This window comes from Nematolebias whitei, chromosome 2 (genome assembly GCF_014905685.2).
Source record: "Nematolebias whitei isolate Nwh7 chromosome 2, NemWhi1, whole genome shotgun sequence".
Taxonomy (NCBI): Eukaryota; Metazoa; Chordata; class Actinopteri; order Cyprinodontiformes; family Rivulidae; genus Nematolebias; species Nematolebias whitei.
The window spans coordinates 27,655,296-27,678,937 of NC_056499.1; the positions used below are offsets into that span (position 1 = coordinate 27,655,296).

The 23,642-nt window shown below is 38.2% G+C and overlaps 1 protein-coding gene across 1 annotated transcript in view; it reads right to left on the minus strand.

The window, feature by feature from the left end:
• Window positions 1–23,642, minus strand: part of arid3b (AT rich interactive domain 3B (BRIGHT-like)) — a 70,731-nt gene that overhangs the window by 18,999 nt on the left and 28,090 nt on the right. The window contains exons 2-3 of the mRNA XM_037694035.1: window positions 13,889–13,963; window positions 12,808–12,880 (exon numbers count right to left, since the gene is read on the minus strand). Of these exons, the coding sequence (XP_037549963.1) occupies window positions 12,808–12,880; window positions 13,889–13,963 (148 nt within the window). The remainder of the gene's footprint in view (window positions 1–12,807; window positions 12,881–13,888; window positions 13,964–23,642) is intronic.

The window sequence follows — 23,642 nt, forward strand, 5'->3', positions numbered from 1 at the left end:
TATATAAATAAACTGAATTGAATTAAATTTAATTATATAAACAGGAAGATGATGGCTTGTTGAGTTTATATTTTAATTGGACACCTGTGCTCATCACTGGACATTCAGCAATCTCCAATTTCAATGAATGAATAGTTTAAAAATGACTGATTGTAAATGTCTTCACTTATCAATGCATAGCCTTAAAAGAGAACGAAGAGAACGTAAACATCTTTTCTGATACCTTCGCTCCTCGAGTTCCACCAAAGGCAACAGGTAAGGCAACCAGTAACACCTGTTTTTAAAGTGATACATGAGATCTTTAGTATGGAAACTTTTTCTTTATTTATTTTTTAACCATTTATTTGAACAATTCTTCTGACTATGAAGTCAAAGGGTTTTCTATAGAATCTATACTTAATGTTCTGATACGTTATGAAATCAAATGGCCGTATCATAAATACGCATAGCACAAATAAAAACAAATGCATCCCTTGCTGTGCTCTCCTCATTAACACTAATCATGATCAACATAAAATAGCACATAAAATAGCAAACATTGGGATATCAGCATTTCTATAAGGGTTTTAAATGTATCTTTTATTTGATTACTTTCTCAAACATGATTTTCATAATCTGATGCAATATACCAGTTGTACCGGTATTCATGTTAAGAAGGTAGTTAAGGTTCAGTCTACAATTAGAATGTAATTTTACTAAAGCAAAGATTAAAAACAAGCTAAAGTTTGAGAGTTTTTAAGTGTGGATGCAGTCAAATTGTTAAAAAACATTGCTTTGCACATCTGTAAAGTTAGTTTTTTTTATAGGTGAAAAGTCAACAGGTTTTCTACCTGGTCAAATTCCTCATAAATAATAAAAAATAGAAATCTATTCAATAGGCTAGGAGATAACATGTTAAAACACACTTGTGTTGTTCTTTTTATTTTAGTTTTTTTCATTTACCCTTTATTTATACAGGAAGTCTCATTGGGCCACGAGAACTCATTTTCAAGAGAGACCTGTTTAGGGAGCAGATGGGGGTTAAGGGCCTTGCTCATGGGCCCAGAGTGGGGCGAATGAGGATGGGGGGCAAGTGTGGGTGCTTCACCTACCCCACCCACATTTTTGATGTTGTCGGTACCGGGGCGTGAACCGGCGAACTTCCGATCACAGGCCCACCTTCTCTAGCCTCTGCGCCACCACTCCCCCGTTTATGTTGTTTGTCAGTAGGTTCTGACATAAAATTAGTTGTCTTTTTAGGTCATGTTGAAAAATTCTGTTCAGTCGAATTTAGTGGACAATCCCTGCTCTATATTTACATGCAACTGGAAAATCAAGATAGGAAAGTGGCCCAGTAGCTTGATCTTGTAAACAGCCATTTCTAAAAAAAAAAAAAATAAAGCCGAAAATGTCAAGAATGCATATGTGTCAGCAACAAAACAACGTGTTATTACGGGAAGCACTTTAGCATTAGCTGCAGAATTCAGTTTAAAATTCTTCTGAATCCAATCATAGAGAATGTGACGACGGGTGTGAAGTCATTTTGCAAAAACATCACATTGAGGAGGAAAAGGGTAGAAACACAAAAAATATTTTTCCACGAGAATATGATTATGTTTTGCCAGCACTGGTGGCAGTTTACAGGTCGGACGGATTATCCCGGTTTTAAAGGCCACAAAGGTGACAGTGATGTCCTCGCAGGCAGGTGCAACGTTGAGGGAGCGCTCGCTCGGTCCCTTAAGGCAAGCTTCATAAAAAAAGCTAACTGGTTCAGTCAATGACCACCTAGATAAACAAATAAAGTCATCAGCTTTATTTGCACCAGTGATCAATATGGGAGACATGTGCAGCTATAAGTTGTGGAGAAAGACAAATATATTTCAACAAAGGAGCACTTGTGGGGGAGAGGGCGAGGTTAAGTCACACTGTTATCTTAGAAATTTTAACTTCCATCAATGTAAATGACTTTTGGCTTTTGGAGTCCATGACAGTGAGTCATGTGTTTGTCGTCCAGGGATTTAGATGATGTTTTTCATGTTAAGGTGCTAAAAAGCACAACGTGCCTTAATTTCCTATTGCTGCAATTATATAAAAGAAAAATAAAATATACATAGTAACTGAATACTTGAGGGATTAAACATCTTGTGACTTCATGAGATTATCGGTACTCCTTTGTAAAATAGAACAGTGAATTATGACATTTAATACCACAGTATGTACAATTTTAATTTAAAACCTACTTGCTGAATAATAAAACCAGTCTTATCACTCATAATCACAGCTAATTTAATCTAGCTGTGTTCAGCCCACCCCCAAAAAATAAAAATAAAACACATTGGTAAAGACATAGTATCTGTGCAGTACATTCATTTAGTCCTTTTTGGCCTGTTTACACACAAACAAGCTCCGGAAACAGAGATTTTTCAACGTTGATTGTTAAAAAGTGAGCGTTTACACTGTAATGGTGTGATAGCATCACTGCTTGGATGAGAATGTAAAAAACAATTACCCTGCTGTAGTTTCCACGCCAGGTAACAGCTGGTGTTGTGATGTTTGTATGTCAACGACAGAGCGAAATGTGTCTCTGCTGACGCCTGATATGGTGTAGCACATACATGTTCGGTGTCAGAAGCTCTGATAAACTGAAAAGAGTGAGCAGCACAACCAGCACTTTGCTATCTGCCATTGTTCATGCAAGTGTAGAAAAATAACTGATTGTGCCGTCAGTCGTGCACATGTGCTATTTCACACCAATGCTGGGACTCCTGAGACTTGGATTCAGAAAGTTTTGGTGTCAGACAAATTTACTGCTGTTGTCTACATAAACAGCTGAAACGCAACAGAAATTGTATGGTTTCACTTTAAACAGTGTCGTGTAAACAGGGTCTTGTTTTCCATCAGGCCCCTTTGCACTCAGATCTTGGTTACTGTGTGGCTTATGGAAGACTGCTGCAGAGCCACACTGGAAGTGAGCTCAGGGCTATTGTACTGGTGTAGGGCTCCTCTGGGGGCTGTAATGCATTTCATACCATCCATCATGGGGTGTGGAGGGCAGGAAACATTGCTTTAAGAGCACACACAGGACACAGATGGAGAAGCAAGACATGCAGATATGCAAAGATAGCAGAAGTCTGGGAAATTTGTTGATCACATGAGGGTTGCATGGGCAAACAACTTCCGAAACCCCCCACTATGAAAAGGATGCAACATTACTTAAAGATTGTGAAAAACTGTTGATTTTCACATTCATTTTATAAAAGAATGCAAAGAAGACTTATATGCTTGATGTAGCTCAAGTCATATGTTATCTTTGATATGGAATACAAAGGTTAAGTGCATCCAAGCACGTGCTACTTTTATACTACTTCTTGACATTTCCTGTTCCTGGTTTAACTGACTAGTCCCTTCACAATCTTTACAATCTATGTTTACATTTCTCAATCTATCCTTATCAGTCAACCTAGACAAAGGTCTCTATGTATTAACTAGGTAATTACTTGACCTATTAGTTTTCCAGATTGTTTCCACTGAGGATAAAACAAGACTCTTATATGAGTAGCTAGTACTCCTCCCCCCAACAGGTGACCTTGCTGCATGTGTGAATCTGCACAAGTTCTGCACTTGCACTGTTTTCCGCTCAGTAACTTATGATCATAGTGATTAAGAATCTTCAGCTATGCATCTTAAAGTCTCAAATGCTCACACAGAAGGATTGTAATTAAAGATGGACAGCACAGAGTAATGTGTGGCTGTGGAAAAGATTGACTGACTAAATGACAAAGGAAGTAGCAGGGAGGAGGAAGGGGCTGGGCTGGTGAAACAAGAGGAAAAGACAGAACAGCCTTGGCTGGAAAAAAAACAAACAAAAAATATAATAGAAGTCTCAAGATTTTCATCTGACCTCCCCCAATAGTCTCCCAAACACACAGAAAACATCAGGAAAACTACTATTTCCTTTTGTTTTGAAGGAAGAGAGTAACCACTGGAGATGTTTGCCCTACAAAGGCTGAGCTGTAATTTGCCAGCCGCTGGGTGGAGTGACACAGAATTGAAGATAATCTCAGTACCCAAATATATCAAGATGGTAGCCACAAAATGCTTGATCCTAAATGCAGAGGAGGATGTGTTCAAAGGAATAAATCTGCCTCTTCTTTTGGAGTTTTCCTTGGAGCAATGATTAGAAAGCAGTGGTTGGTGGCTGTGTGTCATTAGGGTTGCCACCCTTTTCTTGAGAGTAGGGCTCTGATGTAGCCAGTTGCCCTTCTCTTGAAATGTTTGCCCAATAATCTTTGTCTGATTGGTAAGCTTGGTCAGCCTCAGCCCACTGACAAAGTGCTTTGAAAGGGGGAAAAGCACATGACCTTGTTTCTACAAAAGCTGCCTGATGTCTCCTTTAACCTCTGTTCAGTCATCCTGGCAGCCCGTCTGCCCTTGTCTTCTTCTGTGGTTTCCATGTCTGCCCTCTTCATCCCTCATCCTCCGTTTTCGACCTCTTCACACATTTAGACACACGACGGTCACTCCCATGTCTACTGTCTGTCAGAGCTCCCTCATCAAAAACGCTAGCCCCCACTTATCTAGAGATCATTAATCATGCCGTGTAGGACAGGAGGCCCTTTAATCCAGCCACGCCTCCCTAGCCTCAGAAAGCAGGCCGCAGTGCGGCCCTCCACCCCTATCCCCCATGGTGTTATCAAGTTTCAGTGGTTGTAACTGTAGCACAATAAACAGAGGGGGAAGGAAAATTTGGAAGGGGCTGAGGAGGAAAGGGATGGAGATATAATGAAAGAAGAGAACACAAAATGTCAGTTTCTCATTACATTTTATTGCTGCACTCTGCAACACATGCTCATCAAATTAAAACTGCATGAATTCTGTAAAAAAAAAAAAAACTTACTTAATGAGGCTAACTTCTTAAAATTTGGAGCATTTATTGAGGACCAAATTACAAACCTAGTACCGGTAGTTTATTTTGAGAAACACTTTAGCAGTATTTCAGAAAGATAAAATAACGTTTTCTGACACTAACTAACACTTCATATACAATGAATCAATATGCTGACAGTGCCTTGTGGTTTTATTGTTCAACCAACCAGGTGCTGCCACTTTCCAGAAGTTGTGGGGTGTTAACTAAAATAAAATGAGGCTATATCAAAGAGCCAGAGAATGTTCTCATTGTAGTGTGGTGTTTGTACAGAGGGCCCGCCGGTTACGAGGGGCAGAGTGAGGCTGACCAGGGGAGTAATATAATGCGTACATGGATCTCCCCGGAGCCCGTTCATGGTGTAATTGGTGTGGACAGAGCTCTCAGGTCTCTGGGTTACAGTTGGGGAACTTCCTCTAATGTCCTGCTGGGAGGCCACTTTTCCCACACTATATAAAAAGAATGAAAAAGCTAAACAGGGACAACAACAAAAAAAATATAGTAATTTTAAATGGTAAAATAAACCAACAACAAGAAAGTTTTTGTTTTTTCAAGTGGTCTGTGTTTTTCTCATTTTGGAAGTATTTAAATTTGTATATGTTGCTTTGTATTTGAATCCTTTCAGCAGAAGAGCTAACTGCAGTTTGATTATAGACAAACAAAAGCCTGAGTCTTCATTTGCCATTTGCCTCCTGAACCCATTTTTCTTCTTTATGGAAATAAAGTGCATCTCATAGTAAATTTCATTGCTACGCTGCAGCTACATGAGAACTATTCATTTTAATGAGTGCAATCTTTTACCCTTTAACTACTGTTTCTTCCAAATTTGGATATATTCTAAGCAAATCAAGGGAAACAACAATTTACTAAAACAAACAAATCCTACTTTTATGATATTTTGAGGTGCAAATCTTTGCAGGAATGCTTTTTCTAAAGTAATTTTAAAGCAGTGACACCGCACCATGTGATCCATCTTAAACTGAGTCTACACTTCCCATGATAAAGAAAGTTAGGATCTTGACTTTTCTGGCTCTGATGTGTAGGTTTTTAGATCTAGGAAAGATGGAGGAACACTTGTATTCAAGTCCTCCTCCTTACTTCTTGACTGCTCTTTTCAATGAACAGGAGCTCTCTCTTTCTACCTCTGTCCATCACAATCTGTGGCCATTAATCATCAAAAGTGGACAGCGCTGACAGGCAGTTGGCTGCATCAGTCTCATTTTCTTCCCCTTTTTATCCTTCATCATGCACCCGTAGATCCATCAGCCTCATTTACACCACTCCTTCTACACAAAGACACCGTTTTCCCCTAACTCTCCTCCCCAATAACAAAGTGACTGAGTATCCAACCATGACAGCCCCCCTCTTCTGCGTAAATGAAACCTTTAGGTTGGTTAACAGCATCAAACCAGGTTGAGGATTTATTTTCCTGATAAGATTGTGAGCGAGACAGGAAAACCTGTAACGGATCAGACCAACAGTCGTAACACATCAGGGTTATGTACCCTCTTCTAATGTGAGCAGCCCTAATCAAGCCATTAGTCAAAGTTTCTTTATGCAGCAAACAGTTAATATATACATGAGGTTCTCTGGTTGGTTAAGGCTGGCATTCTTTTATTAAATTATAAGCAACAAATACTACAATTATAAAAAACAAGCACTCTACTAAACATATAACAAACATTCTTGTGACTCTACTATGGTGTGACAGGAGTAAAATTAATAAATGAAAGAATTGCATGAGTGTCTTCTGGCATTTTCTATTATGTAGAGTCCGTCAATGGGCCTTTTTTACCCACGGACACAATTTAGGACAGCTGCAGGAATTCCCAAACCATTAACATACACACAGGCATGTTTTTATGCACAGAGGCAGGAAATGGGAATCCCTCGTAAGTTTTCCTTCCGCTGTTGCTTTCCTTTCAAGACTTGGAGGCCCCTTGCCAAGGTGGGAAAAGCAACCCAGCATTTGCCTGCCCTGCCTAAAGACCCCAGAGGATTCCACTCAGCCTCACAATCTGCTTCACAAGTTAAAGTGGTATTTCTAAGCATTCCAATACATGAATCATGCAAGCCTCACATGTATGTGTCAACTGGACAAGAGACTACGTGATTAGAGATCGTTGTCTGTTTTGTCCTGTATTTTTCTATGAGAAAAGCAGTAAAAGTTAACATTCTTGTTTTTCTTAGTTTTATCTTTACACATTTTTAACACAACTGTTCGTGATTAGAAAAGATATTCAAGACTCACTGAAGCATAGCTAAGTGATAGTGAGTACCATTTCTTAAAATATGTCAGCCATGTTGTGAAGTCCGAGTCTCATGGCTCTAAAGGGCCCTACCTATTCTATCCGAAGCCCCAAAACTGGCTCTTACTGACGTAGATGCGTGACAAAGATTGTAATTTTATTCTCAGAATAGCTTCGCCTGCCACTTCTTGACACAAGGCCCAGGCCAAACTTTTACTCACAGGAGTATGTGCCAAGTATTGTGTAACTGTTCACAAGTTTGTGGGTGTGTTTGTCAATGTGGATAAGTGTTCAGACATTCATCTGTACGACTCTTCAAAACACTCCAAGATGGCCAAATGGCCAAAACCTCCTGGATGGAGATTGTGCAGACATTGTGTATGGAGGAGTCTGTCTGATGAAAAGTGTGGCCCTTTCTTCATAATAGATTTGTGGTCAAACAGCAGCTGCAGGGACAGAGTGGAGACCCAGGCAGGAAGAAAACCTGCGGTGACGTATTTTGCAGTGGGAGGGGTTTCCCAGGAGCTCTGCATGGTGTGTCTCATGATCATAGACTATGAAAGGTGTGTGCAAAAATGAATGTTCCGCAACCAAATGACTGCAAGTTGACTGTTCGGCTTCGGATGGAACATGCTGGGCCCTTAAGTGGTCCTTTTATTTATGCATGGCTTTCGTCGCCCAATCATGACGGTATATCTTTATTTCAAAGTGCATATGTAAGAACTGAAACAGACGCTCTAAAAATACAGACATGTTGTACACAAGTATTCTTGGTTTGCCACACAAACACACACAAATTGTAGTGAACAAAAGAAAAGTTGAATATTGTTTTTTGTACTGAAAATGGGAAAACGCTGGACTTTTTACTTTATTTTATCCAGAAAGGATCTAGTTGACACTTAGACGTAAGGATTGTGCAACTCACATCCATTATTATTGAAACTGGCATTTTGTACCATACGCACGAATCCTTCCTTTAAAAAAAAAATTGGCAAAACAAAAAGCATCCTTCCAAGTCATCTTTATTTAAAAGACTAGGACTTGCACTTCATATCTACAAAGAAAATGAGAAGGAGAAAAAAAATGCTGTGAAATTGGAGCTAGGCAAAATAAAAAAAAGGGGTGGGGGGGTGTCCAATCAAGCTGTGATTGAGGCTCTGGTCTGAGAGGCAGCAGAGGTCAGCCAAGTACCTCTTGTCTTAAGAGAAATGTAAAGAGCTTATCCATAAGTAGCTGAAATTATATCCTTCTTTGTTGCACTCTGCAACTTTTCCCAAATTCACAAACTAAAATAAAAATATGCTTTTCTCATCATTTTTTTTTTTTGTCTTACATTTACCTTTTACTGGTGGACACTTTGGAGAAGCCATAATGTTTGTTACCACTGCTGTTCAGCTCCTGCACTCCTTCACTTCTTGACACTTGTACAAGATGACACAGGAACTCTACCCATGCAAGCTGATTCCACTTACTCTCCCTGTAACACTTTCTGGAAATGTAGCTCAGCTCAACATCCTGTGAACTGCTGAAGTTGTAGTTTTCTAATTCAGACAATGGATCTGTATTTTGATTCCAGTTTCATTTGCTGCTTATTTACCTTGTTTGATTTTATTGAATTTTTTTAGCAACCTTCTTAATTTTGCTCCCATTAGAGTTTTATATGGTTTTGTGAATGCAGTGAGACATGGTAAACTATTTTCAGTCAATTATCTGTTTCTACTAGCCTATCACTCAGCTTGATGGATTCCTCTTTCTGACCAGTTTGAGCAAAGGGTCAACCATGTACTCCCAGTGTCTGCCATAGAACAAAGATGCTAACAGGGGCCTGACAGAAGATGTCCCTCCTCCGCTTACTCTGCTTAATTCATTACTGTCTAAACAAGGCCTCCAAGTACTGAGACCAGACCAGACGCTCAGATGCTGCTCTTATTTATCCAAGTTAGGCATCAAAGACACATTTCAACTTAAAAGTGGTTCTATAACTTTTCTTCTTAAAACTATTAAGTTTTATATTTAAGTCTATCTATTTAAGTTTCTATTAAGTAAACTATTAAGAACTTTTAACTTTGATTCTGATAAGTTTCTATGAAAAACTCTTCCATCAGTTACAACAAGTAAAGGACACATCTCCATCTGTCTTGATCTAGCAATGTACTTGTGGATGCAGTCACACAGGTATAGGTTAATCTAGTGCATTTAAAGAACAAAAACAAGTTTGTGAGACTTCTACAAGGTAATGGTGGTTGTCTTTCAGACAGGGAGCATATCACCACTTGCAACACAAGACACACAAAGCCAGCTAGTTTGGTGAGTCCATGTCTGGTTTTACAAATGACAGCAAAAGAAACTTGAAACGCCCAACGCTCAGCAGACTTGTTAATACAGTGAATGAGAGTTTGCATTAATATGGCAGAAATTTTCAAAGCAAATTACTACTGCTCAGTGAGATTTCTTTAATGTTTCCTAATTTACTTAATGTTTTCTTTAAGATGACTTCATGACTTGGATGTTGTTTTGTGCAGTCAGAGCAAACACGGTGAATATACAGGTAGAGACGTTTTGGTGTGTACTGCTATTTTACTAGCCAAAAAACAGCAGGGAGGAAATGTAAATCCAGAACAAGGGAGAGAAAAAAAAAGAATGATGCAAATATATTTTTACAAAGTTTTGGTACTTTTTATAACTAAATGTAGGGTAGGATGTAAGAAATATTTTGCAGTGGGAAAACATCTTTAACTGGGCTTCCAAGCAAAACTTAAGCATAGTAAAACAATTTGGTGCGTAAAGCAAGTCAATATTAGTGTAGCAGTACACACAAGTGGGGGTATGGGTTTAAGTTTCATTTTGTTATTTTTAAAAGCTTGTTAAAATTATACCAAGCTGTTTAATAAATAGACATGTAAGAGTGCTCTGCCATATTTTTATGCAAAATTTATCACTACCATTTGTACAATGTCACATATATTGTGCTGCTTTTAAAGAATACTGCGGGTCAGTGGGAAGCACAGAAGACTGGGTATAGTTATACTCAATCACTACAAAAAAATGATATACAGTAGTCCCTCGCTACTTCGCTTTTCAACTTTTGCGGACTCGCTCTTTTGCGGTTTTTCAAAATAAGACTGGACCTGACACACAATTGGCTGATTGATGGATGAGCTGCAAGATCGGCATGCAATTTTTATTTAAAATACATTATTTTAAATTATTTAGCATCTGCTGCACCTGTGTGCAGCCTACATATGCAGGGAGAAGCTCCCTCCTGCAGCATGTCATGATTTCCGCTCTGTAGTGGAGAAGTGGGCATGGCCGAGTGCACTGGCAGGTGGCAGAGAGCAGTTGGTGGAAGACAGAGTGTAGATCATGACATGCTGTGCTCTTTTAGAGCGTTTAGAGTTTAGAAACATTGTTTAGAAACATTGCAAGAGTGTGAAAAGGGTTTAAAATGCCTTTATATATCCATTCATCCATCCATTTTCTTTACCCGCTTGTTCCATTTTGGGTCACGGGGGTCGCCGGTGCCCATGTCCAGCAATCACTGTGCGAGGGGCGGGGTACACCCTGGATGGGTCGCAAGTCCATCACAGGGCCACATAGTGACAAACAAGACAAACAACCATTCACTCTCTCACTCACACCTAGGGACAATTTAGAGTTACCAATCAGCCTAACATGCACGTTTTTGGACTGTGGGAGGAAACCAGAGCACCCGGAGAAAACCCACGCATGCACGGAGAGAACATGCAAACTCCACCCAGAAAGGTCCCTGGACCGGGGTTTGAACCAGGGACCTGCTCGCTGAGAGGCAGCAGCTCTACCAGTTGCGCCACCGTGCTGCCCCAGTCCAACAATCAATGATTGGAAATATACAAAAGTACTAGGAGCACCGTATTTGTGCAGGTGTGTTTAAAGTTCTTTTTTTATAATTTCTTGTTGATTCTTCTTTTCTGCAAAACTATGGAAGAATTTGTAGTCAAAGAGAGCACAACGTCAATGATTTTGAAATTATTTGCTTTTAAAGCAAGGAGCGACCCAGCCATGATTGTAATAGGAGATCCCAAGTGATCGGTCAGCCCTCGCTGTACATGTTATGGATGACTCACAGCTACTACCACACCAAAGTTCAGCTCACTACCTGTAAATTTTAATGAGTTTTAGCAGTTTTTGTGTTTTCTAAAATCAGCTGACTTTGGCAGCCATATCTAATTGGCTCCAATTGAATTGTTCATGTGCGAGGTACAACTGTATTAACAGTAATAGAACTAGCATTAGCAGTATTATCATTAACAGTAACAGAACTAGCATTAACAATATTTGCATTACCTTGGTAGAAGTAACATTAGCAATCTTAGCATTAACAGTAGTTGAACTAGCATTAGCAATATTAGCATTAACATCAGTAGAATTAGCATTAGCAGCAGTAATTGTTGTTTTATTTTGTAGCTGTTTTTGATTTGTTTTATATAATTTCTTCTATTTACTTTCCATTTTATATGATTGTTTATTATCATCTATACCTCATCTGTGTTCTTTATTTAAAACAGGTCTCTCTTGTAAATGAGTCTTTGAGGTTTATTGAGACTAACCTGTATAAATAAAGGTTGAATGAATGAATGTAATGGCATCTATTCATTTTAAGAGGTGTTGCCAAAACACTTGTTACTTGTCAACATATCTCTATGATAAGTCAGTCTGAAGGGTCTAACAGACTGTGTGAAAGAAGCACAAGGTGACCTGAGCTTCACTGCCTCATAGCCAGCTTAATGAGTTAGGCCACTGCCACATCTACTTGGATCCATTAATGGAGGATCAACCAAGGCAGAGCTCACCTGCTGACACTTTAAGGCCTTTACTCCTAAGAGGGCAGGGAATTAGTAAAGGATTTCTCAACCTGTGTGGTGTGAGTTACAGGATAATTTTAGAGTTGATCATTGACGTTGCACCCTCATTCTGCAGAAAACAAACAACAGACTAAGCAAACATTTTGACACATTAAACTCATGCAGGAACGCATGCAACACAAGTTATTTTCAGTGGTCTCAGGAGTTCCAATGTATATGACCAGTCAAGTTATGCCACTGACCTAACATCATCGTTTTCAATAGATTTTGAGAAAAAGTACAAAGTAGGAGCCCTCTCCTACTCTAAAGCAGGAAATGAGTCTTAGGAAAAGGAAGCCATGATGTGTTCGCTTTTACACTATGAATGAGGAGCCCAAAGACAAAGCACGCTTAAACATTTTCAACATTCTCTAACAGATTGAGTTGTGTGCAAATATCATGAGTAATCTCTCATTTATTTTATTTTAGTTTTTGCTGCCAAGGTGCCAGACTTTGTTATAAGCTTCCAAAAATATCTTGAACAATAATCCTTCCTTTTGAATATCTTATGTAGTTATATGATTTTGCACGCATTTTATGCTTCAGTTCTTGAAATTTCATGAAAGTTCATTGTCAGCTATTTTAGTTTGTCTCTTTAACAAAATGTAATCACAGGATTGATTTAGAAATGCAAAATTGCAAATGAGCCTTCACTTTTAAAGTGTAAACTGAAGTGATGGATATAACATTTAGTGAAAGATCTATACCATGAGGCATGAAAATGAAGGGGCCTCTGTTGCTTAATGTGCTGTTAATCCCTGCAGGGCATGCCTACCTCGTTTCTGCATGAAGGTAAAAAGATCATCCAAAAATTCTTTCCTTTTGGGGTCATTGTCCAACTCGTACAGCTGCAAGAAAACACAGGAACATATTAGAATGTAAAAGTTTGGTTCTGATTATATAGTCATTTCTGTGTGTTTTAATTTCTGACTAGAAACAGAACTAACTGCTATGTTTAGTGAACTGTGTCATTATTCATACAAATTGTCTTTATGTTTCCTTTTTAACATTAAGATTGTGAGCAAAAGTAAGGAAAAACCAATCAATAAAATATCCTGATTCATGCTCAACAATCCAGGTAGAAAAATCTAACAAATATAAATCAGGTCCTCTGGACCAGGGGTGTCAAACTCACTTACAAAAGGGGGCCAAAATTAAAACCTTTTTCAAACTAAGGGTCAATTTCAGAAACTACATTAACTCAAATTAGATACCCAACATCTTTTCTTGGTCACAGGTTCCTCAACAAGAGTTTGATTGGTCTCATTTGATGTTCTTTGTTGTGCTTTCAACATCATAATCAAAGATTATTGAAAAAAAATTAAAGTGATAGAAGTATTTTACGTTTCACATTTCATCTTGGGGGCCAGAAAAGATGTCAATGAGGGCCACATTTGGCCCACAGGCCTTGAGTTTGACCCATATGCTCTGGACGGTTTCTTTTTGTGGAAACATTTCGTCTTTCATCCAAACGATTTCATCAGTCTGAGGAGCTGACACAAACTCAGTCTTATAAATAAGATTACAAATAATAAATTATATCAATTATTATGCATGAGAAGGTGCTATTTATAAGACTGAGCTTGTTTCAGCTCTTCAGACTGATGAAGTCTTTTGAATGAAAAACAAAACGTTTCAACAAAAACAAACCATCCACAGGACCTGACTTAACTTTGTTACAACCAACTAAATATTAATAAGGATTATAATAATACCGTAATAAAGGAATATATATATATTCTAGTATTTTGAACCGCATGAAAATGAGTGTAATATTGGAGCAGATGGTGCAAACAGTCTTATCTTAATCCTTTTTTTTTTCATCTAAACACAGATTATAAATTTTAAGAGCTCACCTTTGCAAAGTCTCTGGAGGCTTCTCCTCTTCCTCTGCTACTGTCAGCCTCATCTGCCCACCCAGAACTGCCGTTCTACACAAAAACGAAACATAAATAACGTCAGAAAGCAGTAACAGGCAGCAGATTCTTTTTGTATAAAAGTAGAGAAAAAAATCGCAGATGACAAACACAAAAAATAAAACCAACATCGGTTAAAATGTTGCACATAAAAAAATACAAAAGTTCTTATTCCACCAATAGAAGCGTATTTGTTGTTTTAAGAACAAATGTTGAAAAATGCATTTAAATAAGACATTCATGTATTTATTCATTGATTTGATTTTTGGCAATAAAGATTCCATTGAGTATGATGAAGATTAAAGAGTCTGTACTGGTTTGAAATAAATGAGCAAACTGTAAAGCAGAGAAACCAATTAAAATCCTGCAAAATATTAAAAATAAATAATAATAATGACTTCTCAAACTTCATGAAAGCGTTTAGCCAGGAGCTGGAAGAGTAACTTCTGGAATTATTGTGCCCCTGATCTTGTAAATCCCCTCCCCCTTCATCCTCAAACATCTCCATTTGACCTAAACCATCTGCATCTGGGCCTGCCCTGCCCCCACCCATGTCTTCCGACCCAGCTGGATACACGGGCCCCCCATCCTTCAATCTTAGCGCAGCTGTGACGGGTGGCCAAGTTCATGGAGTGTAGGTGGCTGTCAGGAGGGGCCAGAGAAGGGCAGGCTGGTCAGTTGCTGTGGTGAGCATCTGTATGAGCATGCACACACATACACACAAATATGTGCAAAGGCTAATCAAAATGTGTGCATGTTTGTGAGTGTAGGAGGGGGGGTCAATGGCCCCACAAGACGGGAAGGAAGGAAAATAAGGGCAGAAAGGAGTGCATGGTATGTGCCGACCAGGAATGTCTCTTAAAGACAAAACCTATAAAAGCATCAGGAATCAAAACAAGATCCTTTTGGAGAGAGACGTTAATAGCTGCAGCACAGGGTCTAGTTTCAACCAGGAGCCCATTGGTCAGTGACAATTACAGGGCCTGAAATGAGAACCAGGAGGGCAAAGGTTGTCAAGGCCTCTGAGAGAGTCCTTTTCACCCTCTCACTCTCATGTGTGTAACTGCTGTCAACATTCATGCTTCCTAAACAAATACTCATCTGCCATCAACCTGCAAACCCACTGCAAATGGTGTTTCAGGGGTACTCGCTAAATGCATGAGATCTTCTGAAACAAAATGAGAATACTGGTGTTGAACACTTAAATTACCAACTTTATAATGGCAGAAATACAATGACTAATGTCAATATTGACACGTTTAGAAATTGTCAGGAAATCACGTGGATTTGTTAAATTTACAACATGAAAAAAAATGTACAAACACTTTGTCCTAGCAAAAACATGATTTGCTATCATATTACTATACAGTATTTACGACATGTGATAAAGGTTACATCAGATAAATCATGTGAACATAAACATACGTACTAGAGCATTTGGAGGCCTTTAGACCTTTATACACAACTTGACCACGCCTGTTACACTTTAACCATTATAAATGATTATGGCTTTACATTTTATATGTATAGTCCCAGATGTTCACTCACCCTTGTGAGAAAACTAACAAAAAAAGAAGCATTTTTTCTACTCTATTGCCTTGAGATCAACAGTATGCCATATGATAATAACCAAACAAAAACCCTTTAACTTATATAGAAATAACTATTCTGACAATAAGTCAGTGCACTGTGCTTGTTTTCACTAACAAGTCAATAACTGTGTGTAGATGTCATGGTTTTGTTTCAGAATTACTTAATTTAATTCCTACTAAAGCAACCAAATTGAGGATCTCACATGTGACCCTCAAATACATTAATATACAGAGGAGTTTACAATTAATTTGATGACTGCAAGGCAATCTGGTACTGTTGCTGCAAAACAAGCAAAAACCATTAATCCTCCACCACCATGCATAATATTTGTAATAAGATGTTGGTTGCTGGGTTGGATTCTTAAGCATTAAGATTTATAGTTGTACATCTACACTTCGGTCTTGAGGTTTGATCAGATGCAACTTTGTAAACCTAAGTTAAGCTGCTATTTTTTGTTTTGAGAGGAAAACATCCTCCTGGCATATCCTAATAAGCCAATAAGTTCAGTCTTCCAATTGGAGCGTCATCAACTTCCATATTTATATTTAGAGAGAAATTGCTGTGAAGTCAACTTCAGGGAAGATTGGAAACTGTCCTAAATGTTTTCCACTTGCAAACAATCTTTCTCACGGTAGAATGATAAACCCCACCGTGTTTAGAAATGGCTGATGGGCAGTCATAGTGGCTTCTCTTAGCTCCCTGCTGATAGCTTTGTTTTTGAACATTATGATAATACACACATGAATGTAAGCCAGCAAACAGACAAATCTGCATTTATAAAGGGCCTCACGCTTACTGATGACAATTTAATTTATTTTGATTAGCATCACCTGGCAGCTACTTATCTTAATTTCTACAAAATCAGTTAAGTAGACTTAGATTTTAACATGATAAAGTACTTCTAAAATTTGGCTTAGATTTTAGTAAAGAAGAGTGCATGCAAAGGACTCATTTCAAACAAACATTATACATTTAAACTGCATACAGCATCCCAGCATCTGACTGTACACCAGTATCTGAAGTAACTACAAAAGTGCAGTGAGTAGCCGCAGGTTCACTGGACTTGCAAATGTTAGGTGAACAGAAATGTGTTGATATACAAACCACATGCACATCTTAGCGCACATACACACTAACAATTTCCTGAGGGGCACTCTGTTATGGGTGAGCAGAGGTCAAGGTATTCTGACATCGACAAAAAACAGAGGTCTAAAGTCATCACGCACTACCATCCAGAAAAGATCAAACTTTGAATTTCTGCTCCAGTAACTCTTCTGCTCTAATGTCATTTTCCTGAAGCATCTGAGAAAATAACATCTAATACAACAATGGATCATATTACTACAATCCTAAATCAGTAAGATTCAAAATAATATCACATTCCTCAGAAAAATACTGAAAATGTTACTTTCACCGTCACTTATTATTCATGTTCTGGAACAAAATTCCATGTTTACATTTTACGTGCATGTAACTACATCTTTAATATTCATGTTGAATTATTTGATACTAGTGAAATAAAGGCAAATACATATCCAATGATTAAATGAGTGTGACATATGACTCTACTATAGCAAATGTTATGTGGTCAATTTAAGACCAGCAATGTTGTCAAAACACTTGTAAAAGCATTCTTATGTTACTGCATACATTAGTTTGGTGGCTGGTGATTACACACTTGTCATGTTCCATAAGTAAAATAAAACATTAAGATGCAACGGCCATTGTTTCAGTGTGACATACAAACAGTAAATAGCAACTCTGAGGTCTTTCTAACATTGCCAGGCAGGTTGTCATCTACATCACTCTGCTCAGCAAACAGCCTACTGATTCTACTGGTTTACAGTCCATTGAACTATCACTTCACTTTTTCAAAGATAACCTGCATTTATACTCTCTTGTGAGAAGCCAATCTTGAGTTTCTGGTGAAAATTACATAAGACATCAGCAGGTGGTATCACAAAAGTTGACAAATGAAACGTTTCAATAAAAATTGGCGTAGAGGTCAACGGAAACACTTGCGCTTATTTTGGCTGTTCCCTCTTCAGAGGTCGCCACCACGAGTCATCCTCCTCCATCTCACTCTGTCCTCTGAATCCTCTGTCCTCACTCCAACTACCTCTATGTCCTCTCTAACTGCATCCATATATCTCCTTTTTGGTCTCCCCTTTTGTCGTTTTCCTTACAGCTGCATTTCTACCTGGATTATTGAGCATGGACTTTTTCGGTTTCTAACAACCTTCCACCGAACTCCTGTAAATATAAACCCTTTGAATAAAACGGCCATTTTAGGGGAGAAATCTGTCAGTCTGTCTACAAAAACATTTGTATATAGTGTGGTATACTTATTAAATTAAGATTTTCTTGAGATTTTTTGCCTTCTTTATTGTAAAGGTTGGGGACAAGCAAAAATTGTGGTGGACAACCAGATTTCAGTGTTTCCACTAGATCAGTTCCCTTGGCGGAGCAGGGCACTCGTCACATTTGTTGACGGGAAGATGGAGTCACGTTAATACGTTTGTATTGCGCTTTGCGTTATATCAATACCAACAGTTGTTGATGGGGGGGGGGGGGGGGGGGGTTGGTAAGCAGGGCGCTCGGTTCTGTTAACGGGGTGGAGCGCCCCGCTTGTATAATGATAAGGGACACACTGAGATCCTGTCAAGAGGTTGTCCGCTGGACATGTCCAAATAATCTCAATCCTCTCTCAGTAAAGTCAACTGAGACACTACGGTTATTAAGAAAATCTCCATTCAACTCAAAGCACAAAATTATTGGCAGACACAAGACGCTATAAATTTTTTGACATTGATTTATCAAAAACTTTGTAGCTGAATTTGAAGAATCAAACAGAGATAACAATAAAACTATATCGTTTTCATGTGAAGTGTTACCAGACTATTTCAGTAAATGTTAATTCTGTGGTTTTAGTGTTGAATCAGTAAAATGAAGGTTGCAAAAGTCCAAGGGGAAAAAGCAGAATCAGTCATTGCCAACAAAGCAACAGATAATAAGAGTATACAGTGTGAGTATACAGTGTGCATGTGTGTGTACATCTTGAACAATTGGACAGATTTAAACAAAACCTTGAAAGCTGACTAACATTTGGAGCTGACATTTTTCAAGGTGGCTGCCACAGCTTATCAACCATTGCAAACACATAAACTGTTATTACATATATTAATTTTAAACTGGTGTGGTAGTTGCTGAGAGTTATCATCAACGCACATTAGTAGCACTAATAGAATTGCATAACATCTTGGTTGAAGACTTATGCACGCAAGGAGGCAGGCAATATGTACTTCATCAAAGAATGCTATGGTTTTTTTTAGAATTTTAGTGTCCATTGACCTCTTCTGATTAGTGTACACTGAATGTGAAAAAATAACAACAATGGAAACTCAGCTAATCAGATTTATTGATCATCTTAGCTCAAGCAGTAAAACTGGAATTAGTCCTTTAGGATTTACACGTCAAACATAAAATCCAGCTGCATTTGACCTTTTACAGCTGTTTAATTTCAACCTCAGATGATTAAGCCGCAAGATTTTTAAACGTTTACATTTTTTTGAACACTATTTCACTTGCATCTACCGTACTAAATAGAAAACATGTCTCTACAGAATCAGGTTTAAACACACACATACACACACACAAAGTAATTATAACATGAGCCATTAACCAGAAACAGACATGTTGGCTCTTGAATTGAGACCATGGTCAGCTGAGGAATGTTCACACTGTGTGGCTCCTATGAGTGGATACTGATGTGTTTGGACTGCTACTTATGATCAGTTATCTCAGCAATCTCATCACATTCACCGCCAAAAATGACTTGGTACACCTAATAAACTTAATAATTGTTTTATTGGACTTTGTAACACAACTCAAAATAATAATTAACAGCAGAAGAATTGTGATCTCAGGAAATAACCTCACAATTGCCACTATTAAAAAGATAAAGACGTCTTACTGCACTTGCCGTAACAAGACACAACCTTTCAACTTGGTGCACACGCAAAGACAAACTCAGACACAGGGTCTTTACAACTGAGCTAGTGAGAGAGCCACTAACACTAACATGTTTCTCAATCGTGCTCACTTACTATTGCTTCGGGGGCTAATGGTTATCACATTTACATGCATATAAAAAGGTACACATCTACAGAGTAGTTACTTGGATGACCAGTGGAGTTTATAAAAAAAAAACGCATAACTTCACTAAAGACTTGTACATTGTGCGTTTCAGAAACATTTTTTTCTTCTGAAATCAATTCTACAAAAATGCAAATATAACTTTATTGTCTCAATAATCATAGCTTTAGTTAAAGCATTAAAATGGGGAAAGCAGTGGTAAGTGACAAAAATTAGATGGTTTTCAGCTTTTCCATTAATTAGAAGATCAGGCCTTTAAATTAGAACTGTTTGAATTGAAAGAAAATTGAATACAGACGAAATGATTAAAAAAAAAAGAACTTGAACTAGCAATGCACATTTGTCAAGTAGCCTGCAGCAGTTTGGAGCTATTGTTTGACATTCGGCATCAGAATAAAGTTCCAATCAAAGCCCTAAAACCTGGTTTGTTTTGAAAAAGGAAATTCTGCACGTCACCATCATCAAAGACAATTAAAAGCATATCAGTATTTGCCCAACCATTGTCCAAGGAGGGCACCCCGTGCTGTCAACGGAACCAAACGACATTGTGTACACACATAAGCTCTTTTTATGATTGTCTACTGTTGTCAACTGTGTTCTTTGTTTAAAACAAGACTCTCTTGTAAATGAGTCCTCGAGGCTCAATGAGACTAACCTGTATAAATAAAGGTTTAATTGAAAAAAAAATCCAGTAATCTAAGCCTATGGCAGCATAACAAGCCAACCGTAACTATAGGATTTATCAAAAAGGAAAGTCTTAATCCCAGTCTTAAAACTGGACAATGTGTCAGCTTTATGAACATAATTTAGAAGTTGGTTCCACAAGAGAGGAGCCTGATAACTGAAAGATCTTCCTCCCATTCTGCTTTTGGAAACTCTAGGGACCACGAGTAAGCCTGCAGTCTGAAAGCGAAGTGCTCCATTAGGAAGATATGGAACAACAAGATCTGGAATATAAGATGGAGCTAGGTTGTTGAGAGCTTTGTAGGTTAGAAGTAAAATTTTGAATTCAATTCCGGACTTGACAGGGAGCTGGGCAAAGATTTTAATCGCGATTAATTGCAATATTTTGCACACACTTAAATGATGACTCAAAAACATTTAGAGCATTTTTAAGGTACCTACTGTTTTATATAAAAAAGGTTCAATACATTTTTTTTTTTTTTTTTAAAGCACTTTTTAACTCCCCTAGCAAGTAAAGTATTTCTAGAAACATAAACATGAACATCATATCAAAAGTTAAATTAAAGCTATTTGCCAGGACAATAATGTATTTAATTTTTTTTAGAGAAGAAGAAAAAATATGCATTCAAACCCAAAACCACAATGCTAACAGATTAACAACAAATTCAAAAATATACATTTTGTTTTTCTGAAGTTACAAGAAAAAACATTTTTAAATCAGGGAGCATCATGAACAGTTTATATTCAGTAACAAGTGTTACTCTTGGAGAAAGGTAAAAGTGCTCAAGCACAATAAGAATCATAAGAAAACAGATAAAACTGACTGCGAAGGAGAGATTTTAGTCTTTATAGTACCTGTTTTACTGAATTTCACTTGGAAAATCTCATGCAAAAGAAAGAAAAAATACTTTTAGTGATGCAGACTGAGTAATGACACAATAACAAATGAACATGTTCATTCCTCCGACTGTACCGTTCCTTCTCTGCAGGTTCTAAGGACGTCACACAGACCAGCATCTTCCACAGTGCTAAATGGCCTGCAGTTAGTAGCTCTCCACTTCAATATAGCATTTGTTACAGTTCAGCGTTGCAGTGCTCACAAATAACGTTATTTCTATCCAGCCTGCCATCAGGAAAAGTTTTAAAATAATAATACCCCATGTAAAAGTCTGGCACCTTTCTCCATGTTTCTGTCCTTGCAGCTCAGTTTCTGATAAGGTTCATGTGAGCGCTGTGCGGCAGCAGCCCTACAAAACATTGTATCGTCGCGCATCTCATTGCTTGAGATGCGCGATGATGCCCATTCTTAGTAGGAATTTGCGATATGTATGGTATATGGTAGAAACGATAGACATTTAGCCTATGATAGAAATCTGTATTCTACCGACTAACAGCAGTAATGCTGTGTCTGATGTAAAATCAGAGTTGTCAGATTTAAGCTTAACTTTTTTTAATTGAAAACCATGTGTAAGTGGTGTTAAAGTATTTTCTTCAAGAGCTAAGTAGCACAGCTACAAGCTAACTATGGCTGGCTTGCCGTAGTGTTGCCGTATTGGGACGCATGCACAAAACGCTGTGTTCTGTCAAAAGTTTTTTGTTGTTTTTCTGTTGAAAGTTAAAGCGTTGGTCAGCTTTAGAGAAACCATCTCTCTGATCTATGAAAATAACGCTGTGTTGTATGAATTTACTGCGAAACCCTATGGTCAAAGCCACAGAGGAACCGTTTGCTATTTTGTGTCAGCTCTCCTTAAAGCGGAAGGAGATGCCCACTAGAAGCTTGAAGGGTGAAGTGTTTTCAGTGTAAAATGCTGCTCTGTTGCTGTTCGTTTCTTAAGTGAGAATACTGGAAAGTATTAAGAGTTAACAAAACATATTTACATTTAAAATATATGGCTAAAACTATATTTAATAACTTTTGCACTGTTTTGCACTACAAGAAAGAAGTCTAATACTTGATTTGTTTATTATTTAAAACTCTCTGGACCTAGTAGTGGAATCAATTTTCTTAATTGAGATTATTTTGTGGTATAGCAGCTTTCAAAATAAATGACAGCCAATGGATGCCCTATGCTTTATTTTTCATTCCTATTGCAAGTTTTATACCAAAAACATGTGATATATATCGTTATCGCCACCCATCACAATACATATCATGATATGAATTTTATGCCATATCGCACATCCCTAATCCTTAGTCAATAGTAATAAACATCCTGCTCCTGGCAGCCAATGGGTTTGTCTGTGCATTCACAGCCACTGAACAACGAACTTTAAAATTTAGACAAAAGAAAAAGGAACAGCATTAATGCATTTAAAAAATTGTCACAGTTAATCATTCACTGCGTTAATGTAATAATAACGTGTTAACGTGCTTATCATCCTGTTTCATTAAAGAGTTGTTCTAGATGCTGATGGCTGTGGGCAGGAAGGATCTCTTGTACTGGTCTGTCTTACAGCAGATTTGAAGAAGCCTCTGACTGAAGACATTTTGTTGTTGTATGACAGTCTGATGAAGAGGATGTTGAGGGTTGTCTATAATGTTCTTCATTTTATGAAGAATCATTCTTTGTACAATCATCTTCAAAGGTTCTAGAGGAGTCCCCAGAACTGAGCCAGCCTTCTTTATGAGCTTATTGATCTTTTTTAAGTCACTTGCTCTGGTGCTGCTCCCCCAGCAGATGATGGCAGAAGAGATAGCGCTCTCTACAACAGACTTTTATAGAAGATATGCAGCATCTTGCTGCAAACACCGAAGGACTTAAGTTTCCTCAAGAAGTACAGTCTGCTCTGTCCCTTCTTGTAGACGGCTTCACTGTTGCATATGCAGTCCAGTCTGTTGTCCAGGTGAACCCCAAGGTATTTATACTTCTCCAACACCTCCACTTCTTCTCCCATGATGTTGGACCTGCTCCTGATTCTCCTGAAATCTACAGTCATCTCCTTTGTTTTGTTCACATTCAAGATGAGATGATTGTTTCCGCACCATACCACAAAGAGGTCCAGCAGTTCCCTGTACTCAGCTTCTTGTCCATCTCTGATACACCCGACCACTGCAGTCATCTGAATATTTCTGCAGATGACAGGAGTCTGTTTTTTACTGGAAATCTGAGGTGTACAGAGTGAAAAGGAATGGTGAGAGTACAGTCCCCTGTGGTGCTCCTGAGCTTTTGACTACATGATTAGGCACACAACCCTTCAGTCTCACAAACTGTGGTCTGTTTGTCAGGTAGTCTTTGATCCAGGTGATTGTTGAGGCCTCCAC